Genomic DNA, 15,531 nt, shown 5'->3' on the forward strand with positions numbered 1-15,531 from the left:
TCCAGTGATTGAGGGGTTTAGTACGAAGGGACATAGATATACGATTAAATGTAAGAGATGTTGGACAGAGAGCAAGACATTTTTACACCGGTGTTGTGAGACTGTGAAATCACTACCCAAGTTGGTGATTGAAGCAGAGATCATGTCAACATTTAAGAACAGGTTAGATAGATGTTTGATGGAGAGGGGTATACAGGGATATGGGAACAGAGCAGGAATATGGGATTAGATCTGCTGCTCATGTTGGGATGAGCATCAACACAGACTAGTTGGGCTCAATGTGTTGTAATTTCTAGGTAATTCTATGGAAGTGATGTATGCAGAATTGCTGAAGTTGGCAAAAATGCAAATTTTTGATTAAAATGAAGAGACAACTCACTGGTTCAAAAAAAAAGGATCAGAATCAAAAGTGAGGGCCTGTGGAAGACAAAAGTATTCTCCTCACCAATGTATGGCATGAATTGTAATGTTGTGTCTCCCACTATGTCTCCGTAGGGTAGTGTACACAGCATCACCAGCATCGGCACGGAATCAGAGACTTTGGACAATGCAAATGTTACTGGTGAAATTGAATTGTCTATCCGGTACAACTTCAAGGCTGTGGCGCTGGAAATTCACATCAAAGCGTGCAAAAAACTAGCTTATGGAGACGAGAAAAAGAAAAAGTGTAACCCGTATGTGCATGTTTCTAGATCAATCCCTTTGTTAAAAAGGAAAGGCTTAGAATAATACAGGGACTTTTGTGACCTCAGGATGCTCCAAGTTCTTCACAGCCAATAAAGTACATTTGAAATGTAGATGCTATTATAATATAGGAAACAAGGCAGCCAATCTGCAAGGCCCCACAAACAGCAAGGTGATAATGACCAGATAACCTATTTTCATGGAATCATAGAAACTAGTGGTACAGGAGCAGAGCATTCAGCCTTTTGTGCGTGTTCTGTCTTTTTGAAAGAGCCGTCATGCTTAGTCCCACATCCCCGCATTTAATCCTGTAAGTTCTTTATCCTTAATTTTAAAAGGGAGTTGGACAGGTACTTATCATGGAATCAGCTTCCGCCACCTTTTCAGGTAGAGTGTTCCACATCCCGACAACTCTCAGTGAATAAATTCTCATCTCCCCTCTAGATCTTTTGCTAATGACTTTAAATCTATGACCTCTGATGATTGACCCACTCACCAGAGGGAATAACTTTTCTCTATCTACTATCAAAACTACACGTCTTCTTGAAAACATCTATTATGTTGGAATCAATATTCTCTGTTCTAAGGAGAACAGTCCTAACTTTTCCAACCTCTCTTCATAACTGAAACCCTTCATTCTTGGTAACATTTGGTAAGTGCATCTGTATCCTTTTTAAGGCCATTACGTCTTTCTTGAAATGTGGTGCCTTGAAATGCTGGCCTTGCCAGTGACGCACACATCCCATAAACGAATTTAAAAAAAAATTCCTGCCTATAAGTTTTTACCCCATCCATTACCTCTACTTACTCTGCTTCTATTGATATTTTATCTATTTTCTTAGTAAACACCGATACAGTGTGGATGTGGTAGGAATATGGGATTAGTGTAGGATTAGTATAATATGGGTGGTTAATGGTCGGCACAGACTCGGTGGGCCGAAGGGCCTGTTTCAGTGCTGTATCTCTAAATCTAAATCTAAAAAATCTAAAGTACTCATTAAGTAGTCTAGCCTCGCCCTGTGCCTCTAAGCATATATCACCCCACCTCTTACTACCTGCTTACTCTTCACATGTAGGTAGAAGATTTTTGGGTTCCCTTTTATGTTAACTGCCATTCTATTGTCATATTTTCTCTTTGCCAGTCTTATTTTCCTCTTCACTTCCCCTTTCAACTTCTAGTACTTGGCCTGGTTCTCACTTGAAGAATTCACTTGACATGCATCATACACTCTCTTTTTTTGTTTCATCGTATTTGCTATCTCCTTCGTCATCCAAGGGCCTGTACTGTGCTGTACTGTTCTATGTTATGTACCATGGGTTTGGTTCCCCTAGCTTTCGCCCTTATTGGAATGTACCTAGCCTGTACCTGAAACATCTTAAAGATCACCCATTTTTCCGTTACTGTTTTCCTGTTAGTCTTTGGTTCCATTTCACCCTGGCTAGATCCCCTCTCATCCCTCTTCTAATTTAGAAGTTCTACTGAGAACATACTGGTCTATTTGTACTTTTAGCTCACCAACCTTATTCCCCATGCTTTTCTGTGTTTACATACATCAATTCTAAACCTGTCCTTGTATTCCTCCTAGTCCTTCTTAGTCTCCCCTATTTAATATGGTGCTACTTCCTTCTCTAGTACTATCCAACACTCTCACTCCTTTATGCATTGTACTCCTCTTTTCTGCTTCTATATGCTGGTGCCCATCCCCCTGCCAATTTAGCCTAAGCCCTCCCCAACCACACTAATGAATCTCCCTGCAAGAATATTGGCCCCAGCCCTGTTGGTTCTCGCCATCAGTGAATTTTCCTACTGGCAGGCAGGAGGTGGGTTCAGTTGTGGATCAACTGCCTGCTCCACAGAGGCAGACACACGATTTGCATATTAAAGGCCCCTATTAGAGGCCATTAAGCAGTGCCAGCGGTGTGGTGACTCCCAATTTGTGGAGAGGCCGCCAGCTAAACGGAGGCTGCTTCTGTGTGGCAGCCCAGGGGTCCATTGGAGCCGGCGGCTCCATGCCCCATAGCAGGGGCCATGGACAGGGAAGGCGACCACCTCACCCTAATGGACCATCCGGAGGGTCCTACCTATTTCGCCCCTCTAGTTTTAAATTTTCAACTTACTTCTCCACCCTTGCATACTCCAAGCTGCCTCGCCAGTGCTCACCTTTCTCGGTGAGACTGCTGAGGCTTTAGAGCTGCCCACTCTCTGATTGGGCCTTACATGCACGGCAGTCCCGGATGTGGCCAATTATGAGACTGCTCTGAGAAAATAGCCGAGCCAGTCCCGCTGCTAGCCAATGCAGGCTTGGGACCTCTCTTTGTCCTACCATTGTGCTCGAAGTCTATGGGAAAATCCTGCCCATTGTTCTAGAAAACTGTGTCAAAAGCATTCTATAAACTTGTTCTCCAAACTAGTTTTGCCAATTTGTTTTGCCTAGTCTATATGAAGATTAAAGTCCAAAATGATTATTGTATTACCCCTAATTTGCTGGTTTATACTGTTCAACACTGTAACTACTGTTGTGGGGGCCTGTAAACTCCCACCAGTCTTTTCTGCCCTTTACTATTTCTTAGCTCCACCCATACTGATTCTACATCCAATTTTTCAACTAAAAGCCTTTCTCACTACTGTCTTTATTTCATCCTTCATTATCAGGGCTACCTCCCTTCCAATTTTCCATTTTGTTTATCTTTTCTTAAAGTCAAGTACCCGGGACTATTTACATCCCAACCTTGCCTACCTTGAAATCCTTATTAATGAAACCTGAGAATTTGAACAAAGAGTAACAAAAAGTTACCGAAACCACAGAGATAATGACGTTTGGTTTGTATTTTGTAGGTATGTGAAGACCTATTTGCTTCCTGACAAATCTCCTCAGAGTAAGTTGAAGAGCACAGTGAAGAAGAACTCGGTGAATCCAGTTTTTAATGAAACATTAAGGGTAATTCATAGATCTTTGTCTGATGAGAGAATATTGCTTCTTTTAACATTTTACAGTTGGCAATTTTTTGGTCATGTTCCCAAATGTATTTGGTTTCAAGGACTATGGTTGGATTTTTAATTAGTTAGTTGTCTATCAGTAAAAGAATTACTAAAATAAACCTACTTTGAATATATAATTGACATTTAAGGGTAAATTTTGCAAATTCTTGCTGCTGATTCAGAGCTTTGTGCATTGATTGCCAGGTTCTAGGTAGTTTTGTGTTGTGGACTTGCACCCTTTAGGAGCTATCCAGTTCACTTGAGACCCTTCCAGCCATCAGAGAGAATATTCTCACTCATCCTATGGGTTCTAGCAGGGAAGGGACAGTATTGTAATCCTAAACAATCACTTTTGTTTTCTCTATCCTCCTCACAAATGTCTCTTTTCTTTTCTCCTGAATGGGATGGATTTGCAAACCCTGGTATTTTGTCTACGTTTTCATTCATGAGCCGAGATAATGATTGGCAGTATGTAACTTGATATTGGGATAGAGCATCTCTCTCTTCTCGGCTGATGCCCACATTTACACTTTCAAGTAGAGGGCACTGGGTAGTGAGCAGCCATGGGAAACCTGACTGGCTTTTATTTAAGGGACAAGGAATCCATTTTTTTCCCTCATTCATTCATGGGATGCAGGCATTGCTGGCAGAGGCAACCATTATTGTCCATCCCTAATTGCCCTTGAGAAGGTGGTGGTTTTTTGATCCCCCGGGGAGACCACCAACAAATGAAAAGAATCGAATCCACAGTGGCGCAGTGGTTAGCACTGCAGCGTCACAGCTCCAGTGACCCAGGTTTGGTTCTGGGTACTGCCTGTGCGGAGTTTGCAAGTTCTCCCTGTGACCGCGTAGGTTTCCGCCGGGTGCTCCAGTTTCCTCCCACAGCCAAAGACTTGCAGGTTGATAGGCAAATTGGCCATTGTAAATTGCCCCTAGTGTAAGTAGGTGGTAGGAGAATTGAGGGAAGGTGGGGATGTGGTAGGGAATATGGGATTAGTATAGGATTAGGTGGTTTGCACTGTTCAACTCCCACCTAACTGCAGCAAGTATTTTTTGGTTATGAGGGTATAACCCTAACTTGTTTTATTTGTCAAATGAACAGCTGCCTTGTGGGCGTCTCGGGAGAGACCACGGCTAAGGGAGTAAACCCTAACAGAAAATCCGGAGTGGAACCCCGTAGGCGGTCATGTGTCACCTTTGGCATGTTTCCGGCAGTTCCTGCAGCCATACCGGTGCCAAACGTCGTGCTCTGCACTCCTTTGGACCCCACCAGAAAGGCCGAGAGGGGGGTTTTGACGCTTGGGCAACTCTCAACCTCCATACATTCGCCCAGGCATGCGCCATGGAGAGGTCACTCCATAGTTGCCTCACAGCGACTGACACCACTGACCACCTCTAGGCGCTTACCCATTGTCTCTCGAGACAAGGAGGCCAAAGAAAGTATAAATGGGTGGTTGTTGGTCGGCACAGACCCGGTGGGCCGAAGGGCCTGTTTCAGTGCTGTATCTTTCTATGACACTGACTGACCCTAATTTAGGAATCCAGAATCAAACGGACGAAATTTCACTTTTACAAATTTTACTTTAACACTCAAACCAAAACCAACATAAATTAAATATGAACTCACAGTTAAATCACGATTGATATATAAATCTTAAAGGTTACATGTTAATTAGCAGTTGGATCAAGGAAAGTCCTTACAGTCTGCTGATCGGTCTCACAGCACAACAAAATCAGGATCTTCCTAAGGTAGTTTTCAAGTCTGGTCCTTCAGATATGGAAGTAATGATGTCTTGTCGATAGCGAGCGATGCAATCATCCCTTTAATAGTTTGGTCTTGTCACCTCGTGAACCACCTCGTCCTTACTCACTACTATCCTAACGATGTGGCTCCGCTCATAACATTCCAGTCGCTGAAGACAGTGGTAGCAACTTGTATCTTTTAAGGGTCAGCTACTCAGCTACCAGAAAACAGGTTCCAATTCAAAGATCTTGTCCTTTTAACCAACAGCTTCCAGCTTTTCCCAGTTCAGCAGCCCTGGGAGACTCTTTTAAAACAACACCCAACTTTGCAGCTTTTCAGTCTCTTGAAGCAACCAACTTCCCTGTTTTCCAGATGGCTTCTTGTGAAAACCACAGAGCCTTTTTCCTGGTTTAACACACTCTGGTGTTTTCTTGACAAGCTCACACAGCTTTTTCCTTTGCTGGTTCAAAATCCTGCGGAGACATCTTAACAAACTGAGGGTAAAAATTGCCAGTCACATGTATCTGGTTAAAAAAACTGTTTTCTTGTATCCCTCAGTCACATGACTGTTTGTTTGTTTAACCTGGGTTCAACTTGGAAATCCCCCAGCCTCAAATCAGGGACTGTCACACAAAGACAAGCTGTACAGAACTCAGTTTACACATGAAGACTCCAGAACAGTGGTGAGCTACCTTCTTGAACCACCTTCTTGAACCATTGCAGTACATGTGGTGTGGGTACACACAGTGCTGTTAGGGAGGGAGTGCCAGGATTTTGACGCAGAAAAGAAGGATAGAACTGGAACCTAATCTTAACATACTCCATAAGCTTTTATTTACAGATATGGATTACAAGCATGAACCTCCAAACCCAACAATCACAGTTTCAGCCTGTTCCTATATGTATATAACATATAGGCGCACTAGGGAATCCCCGATTAATGCCCACTTCCTGAATATAATTAAACACTTAATTAATATAATATTAACAGATTCCCTTCTCTCTTAAAATAAAAATTAGATTTTATATGTATAACCAAGAATTTAAAATAAGATTAAATCAAATACTTCTATATTCTGTACAAAGCATTACATTGCGTGCTGCTTCTCCTCTAGGACCCCTAACAATTCCTTTGTATATGCATTTCTTCTTGTAAAACAACCCGACAGTTGATGGCTTGCACCCACCCATTTAGTCATAGAATTGTACAGCTCAGAAACAGGCCCTTCGGCCCATCGTGTCCATGCCAACCATCAAGCACCTACCTATTCTAATCCCATTTTCCAGGTCTTTCCCGTAGCCTTGTATGCTATGGTGTTTCAAGTGCTCATCTAAATATTTAAATGTTGTGAGGGTTCCTGCCTCTACCACCCCTTCAGGCAGTGCGTTCCAGATTCAAGTCACCCTCTGGGTTAAAATTTTTTTCCTCAAACCCCCTCTAAATCTCCTGCCCCTTACCTTAAATCTATGCCCCCTGGTTATTAACCCCTCCGCTAAGGGAAAAAGTTACTTTCTATCTAACCTATCAATGCCCCTCATAATTTTGTATACCTCAATCAGGTCCCCCTCTCTAAGTCTCTGCTTAAGGAAAAAACCCTAGCCTTTTCAGTCTCTCTTCATAGCTGAAATGCTTCAGCCCAGGCAACATCCTGGTGAATCTCCTCTGCACCCTCTCCAGTGCAATCACATCCTTCCTATAGTGTGATGCCCAGAACTGTACACAGTACAGACTTTGGAGATTTCTTTTCTCTCCAGCATTTGTTTCAAGCCAGCAAGGTCAATTCATAACTTTTTCCCACTCACTTTATAAAGTGTACTTTATTTACAATGAAAGATTAAATACATAAAATTCCCACGGGGATGGTGGCATAGTGGTAATGCTACTGGATTAGAAGATGCGAGTTCAAATCCTCACCTTGGCAGCTGGTGAAAATCAAATTCAATTAATGAATAAATCTGGAATTGAAAGCTAGTTTCAGTAATGGTCACCATGAAACTACTGGACTGTCATTAAAAAAAACTGGTTCATTAATATCCTTTAGGGAAGGAAATCTGTCTGGCCTACATGTGACTCACGACCCACAGCAATATGGTTGATGCTTACTGCCCTCTGAAATAGCCTAGCAAGCTACTCATTTGTATCAAATGGTGACATAAAAGTTGAATAAGAATAAAACTGGATGGGGCACCCAGCATCGACCTAGGCACTGGAAGTGACAAAGGCCCACCGTGCCCAATTGACCCTGCAAAGTCCTTCTTCGTGACATCTGGGGATTTGTGCCAAAATTGAGAGAGCTGTCTAACAGACTTGTCAAGCAACAGCCTGACATAGTCATGCTCAGCCAATGTCCCAGACTCCTCCATCACCATTCATGGGTATGGCCTGTCCCATCGGCAGGGCAGACTCACCAGAGGAGGCGGTACACTGGGGGAAGTTGCCCTGGGAGTCCTCAGCATTGACTCTGGACCCCATGAAGTCTCATGGCAGCAGGTCAAACATGGGCAAGGAGACTTCCTGCTGATTACCACCACCGCCCTCCCTCAGCTGATGAATCAGTCCTCCACCATGTTGAACACCACTTGTGAGAAGCACTGAGGGTGGCAAGGGCACAGAATGTATTCTGGGTGGGAGACTTCAATGCCCATCACCAAGAGTAGCTTGGTAGCACCACTGCTGTAAAAGCTGGTTGAGTCCTGAAGGACATATCTGCCAGATTGGGTCTGAGACAGTTGGTGAAAGAACCAACAAGAGGGAAAAACCTGCTTGACCTCACCATCATCAACCTACCTGTCACAGATGCATCCATCCATGGAGTATTGGTAGAGTGACCACCGCACAGTCCTGTGGAGAACATTGTGTTGTGTGGCATGACCACCGTGCTAAATGGGATAGACTCAACAGATCTAGCAACTCAAAACTGGACATCCATGAGGTGCTGTGGACTAACAGCAGCAACAGAATTGTATTCAACTACAATGTAACCTCATGGCCCAGCATATCCCTCTACCATTACCATCAAGCCAGGGGATTACCCCTGATCCAGTGAGACGTGCAGGAGAGCATCCCAGGAGCAGCACCAGGCATACCTAAAAATGAGGTGCAAACCTGGTGAAGCTACAACTACATACAGACTAAACAGCGGAAACAGCATGCAATAGGCAGAGCTAAGCGATCCCACAACCAGTGGATCAGATCAAAGCTTTGCAGTCCTCTCACATCCAGCCATGAATGATCGTGGACAGTTAAACAACAAGAGGAGGAGGTGGCTCTACAAATATTCCCATCCACAATGATGGAGGCATCCAGCATATACGTGCAAAAGACAAGACTGAAGCATTTGCAACCACCTTGAGCTAGGACTGCCAAGTGGATGATGCATCTCGGCCTCCTCCTGAAGTCCCCAATGTCACAAATGCCAATCTTCAGCCAATTCAATTCACTCCATGTGATACTTAGAAACGGCTGAAGGCATTGGATACAGCAAAGGATATGGGCCCTGAGAACATCCTGGCACTAGTACTGAAGATTTATAGTCCAGAACTAGCCGTGCCTCTAGCCAAGCTTTTCCAGTCTAGCTGCAACCCTGGTATCTCCCCAACAATATGAAAAATTGCTCAGGTATGTTCTGTCCACAAAAAGCAGGCCAAATCTAATCCAGCCAATTACTGTCCCATTAGTCTACTCCCGATCATCAGCAAAGTGATGGAAGGTATTGTCATGCCAGGCTCCCACCTGCCAACAATGAGGCACATTAATTTTGACATGAACATTGATTTCAAACTGTTACTGGAGTGAAGAAAGGACTTGTTAAGCAGATCAGCCGTGGCTGGAAAATACATTTGCATATTAAATTACAGTGTTTGGAAGGACAAAGCCATTCCCTGACACACTCAATCCACAATGGACTCTTGATCACCGGACATTGAAGGGGGGGAGCCTGCATTCCAGGTTGACTGCTAAGATGGCCAAATACACAAACAGACATGGTCAAACCAGCAAATCACATGACTAACCTGCTGGGCAATCTGAGTTTTTTAAATTTATACAAACAGTTTGGGCAGAAAGACTGTTTGCTCCTGGACTGTCCTGTCTGTTCCCATCTCTTGCCTCTGAATCCACTGAAGACACATGAACCCCAATAGAGAAAAGTCTCCCACAGCGAACAAGGTTTAGGAAGAATACTGGGCCCCAACGAAAAGCAAGATCTACCTACAATCAAGGACTCTACAGTGATTCAAGATGGCTCCTGGGCTGGAAGCTCCCTAGGAAGCTCCCTTGCTGTTCAACTCTATCCATGGCCATCTGCTCCCATCCCTAACGTTTTCTCCCCCAATCTGCCCTCTTAAACTGTTTAAATTCCCCTGGCTCTTTAAATCAGTTCATTTTAGCCCTATCTAAAAGTTAACAGTTAGTTTAGTGTATGTTACCTGGGCCCACTGCCCTCCCCCAGCCACACCTGCTCTTTGTTTTCTCAATGAAATTGATCCGGATGAAACTGACGAGCACAGCTGCCGATACTTCAATCTCCGATCCTGCTGTCTTCACAGTCCAGAGTGTCTGCAGCCACGGCATGCGGTAAGTCCATTGAGGTGAAGAAGGAGCTGCGGGACCCGAGAGAAGTCCTGTGAAAAGGTGCCCCGAACACCCAAAACATCCACGAACGGCACCCCCGGCCGCAACTTCAAAGCGCCGGCGGGAGATGGCTCGGAGAGCATCTGCAGCGCACTGTCGGCAATGCTGCATGCCTTTATTTAAACCACTGCAAAAAAAAAAAACCCTTAGCAAATGTAATCACCTCTAAGTCTGCCAAATGATGCTTCACCTCCCGAAGGACGTGGATAAGCTTTCCGGACGTCGATGGTGGGCACTGAGGAAATGGCTTATTACCTGCACCAGATTCCACCCCCCCTCCCCCCCCCCTTTACCCCCCTTCCACCCCCCCCACCCCCGTCCCCTTCCCTGCTCCACCCTCTCAGCTCACCCCCTCACAACCCCGTCCCAGCCCGCCCCCCCCCTCGCACCATCTTCACCCCGCACCCCCTTCCCCTGCACCCCCCCCCACCCCCTCCCTCTACCCCTCCCCCTTGCATCCCCTCCTCCCACCGGCACCATCCTACACCTGTGTAGGGGCCCCAACAACCCCACTGCCTTGTGGGCGTCTCGGGAGAGACCAAGGCTAAGGGAGTAAACCCTAACAGAAAATCCGGAGCGGAACCCCGTAGGCGGTCATGTGTCACCTTTGGCATGTTTCCGACAGTTCCTGCAGCCATACTGGTGCCAAACGTCGTGTCCTGCACTCCTTTGGACCCCACCAGAAAGGCCGAGAGGGGGGTTTTGACGACTGGGCAACTCTCAACCTCCATAAATTTGCCCAGGCATGCGCCATGGAGAGGTCACTCCATAGTTGCCTCACAGCGACTAAAACAACACGGAAGGCAGCAGTTACGGGTTATAAGTCCAGATAAATTGGCGTAGAAACTGGGCGCCACGGGTTGCCTTTGTCGGTGGGAGAGGTCATTGCACCTCACTGGACAGCTACCGCCCGCCTCAAACCGGGCAGCCCCCGGTCAATAAGGTTCTGTCCCGCCACAGTCTGCCTGCTTCAATGGGTGCTTGGAGCTCAGGGTCATTGCCCGAAAGGTGGACTGATACACCGCACCAAACAACATGAAAAAAGGAAAGAAGGTACCAGCCCTTCGCTTTGCAAGCTGGAACGTCAGAACTATGTGTCCTGGCCTGTCGGAAGACCTTACACAAATCAACGATTCTCGGAAGACCGCCATCATTAACAACGAGCTCAGTAGATTCAATGTGGACATTGCAGCACTTCAGGAGACTCGCCTCCCCGCGAGTGGCTCTCTAGCAGAGCAAGACTACACCTTCTTCTGGCAGGGCAGGGATCCTGAAGAACCAAGACAGCATGGAGTGGGCTTCGCCATCAGAAACTCCTTGCTCAGCATGATAGAGCCTCCCTCAAATGGCTCGGAACGCATACTGTCCATCCGACTGCTCACCACCTCTGGTCCAGTACACCTACTCAGCATCTATGCTCCAACACTCTGCTCCGCACCTGAAGCTAAAGACCAGTTCTATGAACAACTCCATAACATCATTAGCAGCATCCCCAACACCGAACACCTATTCCTGCTGGGGGACTTTAATGCCAGGGTTGGGGCCGACCATGACTCATGGCCCTCCTGCCTTGGGCGCTATGGCGTTGGAAGGATGAATGAGAACGGGCAGAGACTGCTTGAGTTGTGTACCTATCATAACCTCTGCATCACCAACTCGTTCTTTCACACCAAACCCTGTCACCAGGTTTCATGGAGGCACCCAAGATCACGTCGTTGGCACCAGCTAGACCTCATTGTCACAAGGCGAGCCGCCTTAAACAGTGTTCAAATCACACGCAGCTTCCACAGTGCGGACTGCGACACCGACCACTCCCTGGTGTGCAGCAAGGTTAGACTCAGACCAAAGAAGTTGCATCATTCCAAGCAGAAGGGCCACCCGCGCATCAACACGAGCAGAATTTCTCACCCACAGCTGTTACAAAAATTTCTAAATTCACTTGTAACAGCCCTTCAAAACACTCCCACAGGGGATGCTGAGACCAAGTGGGCCCACATCAGAGACGCCATCTATGAGTCAGCTTTGACCACCTACGGCAAAAGTGCGAAGAGAAATGCAGACTGGTTTCAATCTCATAATGAAGAGCTGGAACCTGTCATAGCCGCTAAGCGCATTGCACTTTTGAACTACAAGAAAGCCCCCAGCGATTTAACATCCGCAGCACTTAAAGCAGCCAGAAGTACTGCACAAAGAACAGCTAGGCGTTGCGCAAACGACTACTGGCAACACCCATGCAGTCATATTCAGCTGGCCTCAGACACCGGAAACATCAGAGGAATGTATGATGGCATGAAGAGAGCTCTTAGGCCAACCATCAAGAAGATCACCCCCCTCAAATCTAAATCGGGGGACATAATCACTGACCAACGCAAACAGATGGACCGCTGGGTTGAGCACTACCTAGAACTGTACTCCAGGGAGAATGCTGTCACTGAGACTGCCCTCAATGCAGCCCAGCCTCTACCAGTCATGGATGAGCTGGACATACAGCCAACCAAATCGGAACTCAGTGATGCCATTGATTCCCTAGCCAGCGGAAAAGCCCCTGGAAAGGACAGCATTACCCCTGAAATAATCAAGAGTGCCAAGCCTGCTATACTCTCAGCACTACATGAACTGCTATGCCTGTGCTGGGACGAGGGAGCAGTACCCCAGGACATGCGCGATGCCAACATCATCACCCTCTATAAAAACAAAGGTGACCGCGGTGACTGCAACAACTACCGTGGAATCTCCCTGCTCAGCATAGTGGGGAAAGTCTTTGCTCGAGTCGCTCTGAACAGGCTCCAGAAGCTGGCCGAGCGCGTCTACCCTGAGGCACAGTGTGGCTTTCGTGCAGAGAGATCGACTATTGACATGCTGTTCTCCCTTCGTCAGATACAGGAGAAATGCCGTGAACAACAGATGCCCCTCTACATTGCTTTCATTGATCTCACCAAAGCCTTTGACCTCATCAGCAGACGTGGTCTCTTCAGACTACTAGAAAAGATCGGATGTCCACCAAAGCTACTAAGTATCATCACCTCATTCCATGACAATATGAAAGGCACAATTCAACATGGTGGCTCCTCACCAGAGCCCTTTCCTATCCTGAGTGGTGTGAAACAGGGCTGTGTTCTCGCACCCACACTTTTTGGGATTTTCTTCTCCCTGCTGCTTTCACATGCGTTCAAATCCTCTGAAGAAGGAATTTTCCTCCACACAAGATCAGGGGGCAGGTTGTTCAACCTTGCCCGTCTAAGAGCGAAGTCCAAAGTACGGAAAGTCCTCATCAGAGAACTCCTCTTTGCTGACGATGCTGCTTTAACATCTCACACTGAAGAATGCCTGCAGAGTCTCATCGACAGGTTTGCGTCTGCCTGCAATGAATTTGGCCTAACCATCAGCCTCAAGAAAACGAACATCATGGGGCAGGATGTCAGAAATGCTCCATCCATCAATATTGGCGACCACGCTCTGGAAGTGGTTCAAGAGTTCACCTACCTAGGCTCAACTATCACCAGTAACCTGTCTCTAGATGCAGAAATCAACAAGCGCATGGGTAAGGCTTCCACTGCTATGTCCAGACTGGCCAAGAGAGTGTGGGAAAATGGCGCACTGACACGGAACACAAAAGTCCGAGTGTATCAGGCCTGTGTCCTCAGTACCTTGCTCTACGGCAGCGAGGCCTGGACAACGTATGCCAGCCAAGAGCGACGTCTCAATTCATTCCATCTTCGCTGCCTTCGGAGAATACTTGGCATCAGGTGGCAGGACTATATCTCCAACACAGAAGTCCTTGAAGCGGCCAACACCCCCAGCTTATACACACTACTGAGTCAGCGGCGCTTGAGATGGCTTGGCCATGTGAGCCGCATGGAAGATGGCAGGATCCCCAAAGACACATTGTACAGCGAGCTCGCCACTGGTATCAGACCCACCGGCCGTCCATGTCTCCGTTATAAAGACGTCTGCAAACGTGACATGAAATCGTGTGACATTGATCACAAGTCGTGGGAGTCAGTTGCCAGCATTCGCCAGAGCTGGCGGGCAGCCATAAAGACAGGGCTAAATTGTGGCGAGTCGAAGAGACTTAGTAGTTGGCAGGAAAAAAGACAGAGGCGCAAGGGGAGAGCCAACTGTGCAACAGCCCCAACAAACAAATTTCTCTGCAGCACCTGTGGAAGAGCCTGTCACTCCAGAATTGGCCTTTATAGCCACTCCAGGCGCTGCTTCACAAACCACTGACCACCTCCAGGCGCGTATCCATTGTCTCTCGAGATAAGGAGGCCCAAAAGAAAGAAAAATAAAGAACAGTGAGCTTGCAGAACCATAACAGAAACTCTTCAGATAGTGCCTCAAACTTTTCCACTTTATTTTTCTTCTGCTCTTTTCTGTCTCTATCTGCATGTGTGTATTGCGTATGCATGCTAGCGTGGGCACGTCGTGTATCTGTAGGCATCAACCGAATTAGAGTTTAAGTTTAATATATTTCAACTTTTCTTCTTTAAACCTAAGAAAGCCTGTTTGTGCTGGTTATTTTGCCTTATAATTGGAAAGCAGTGAACAAAGATTCACCAAGTGGGGATCTAAAAACATGGTGTGTTTAAAATTAACCCTGTTACAGTAAGACAAGGTGAAGGCTGAAAGGGAACCCTAAATCTCTTTCTCACCTGGTTGTAACAGTCTCGTTGACAGCGCTATCAGGTGGTACATACATAGCAATAGCCTGCTCACCGATGGGTTCCGCCAGGGCCACTTGGCTCCAGACGTCATTACAGCCTTGGTCCAAAAATGGACAAAAGAGCTGAATTCCAGAGGTGAGGTGAGAGTGACTGCCCTTGACATCAAGGTAACTTTTGACTGAGTGTGGCATCAAGGAACCCTAGCCAAATTGAAGTCAATGGGAATCAGGGGGAAAACTCTCCACTGGTTGGAGTGATACCTAACACAAAGGAAGATGGCTGTGGTTGTTGGAGGCAAAACATCTAAGCCCCAGGACATTGCCACAGGTGTAACTCATGGTAGTGTCCGAGACCCAACAATCTTCAGCTGTTTCATCACTGACTTTCCTCCATCATAAGGTCAGAAGTGGGGATGTTTGCTGATGATTGCATGGTGCTCAGCACCATTCCCAATTCCTCAGATACTGAAGCAGTATGTGTCCATATGCAGCAAGAACCTGGATAACATTCGGGCTTGGGCTGATAAGTGGCAAGTTACATTCGTGCCACACAAGTGCAGGCAATGACAGTCTCCAACAAGAGAGAAACTAACCATCTCCCCTTGACATTCAATGATCGCTAAATCCCCCACTATCAACATCCTGGGGGTTACCATTGACCAGAAACTTAACTGGACCAGCCATATAAATTTAGTTCAGAGATACAGCACTGAAATAGGCCCTTCGGCCCACCGAGTCTGTGCCGACCATCAACCACCCATTTATACTAATCCTACACTAATCCCATATTCCTATCACATCCCCACCTGTCCCTATATTTCCCTACC

At 46.4% G+C, this 15,531-nt stretch overlaps 1 protein-coding gene across 13 annotated transcripts in view; it reads left to right on the plus strand.

Annotated features, from left to right (window-relative positions):
- The window catches only part of sytl3 (synaptotagmin-like 3), a 242,705-nt gene that overhangs the window by 186,650 nt on the left and 40,524 nt on the right, over positions 1-15,531 (plus strand). For all 13 annotated transcript variants that reach the window (XM_068044758.1, XM_068044752.1, XM_068044754.1 and 10 more), the window contains 2 exons: positions 496-674; positions 3,521-3,623. In XM_068044758.1, coding sequence (XP_067900859.1) covers positions 496-674; positions 3,521-3,623 — 282 coding nt within the window. The remainder of the gene's footprint in view (positions 1-495; positions 675-3,520; positions 3,624-15,531) is intronic.

Source organism: Heterodontus francisci, chromosome 13 (assembly GCF_036365525.1).
Source record: "Heterodontus francisci isolate sHetFra1 chromosome 13, sHetFra1.hap1, whole genome shotgun sequence".
NCBI classification, from domain to species: Eukaryota; Metazoa; Chordata; class Chondrichthyes; order Heterodontiformes; family Heterodontidae; genus Heterodontus; species Heterodontus francisci.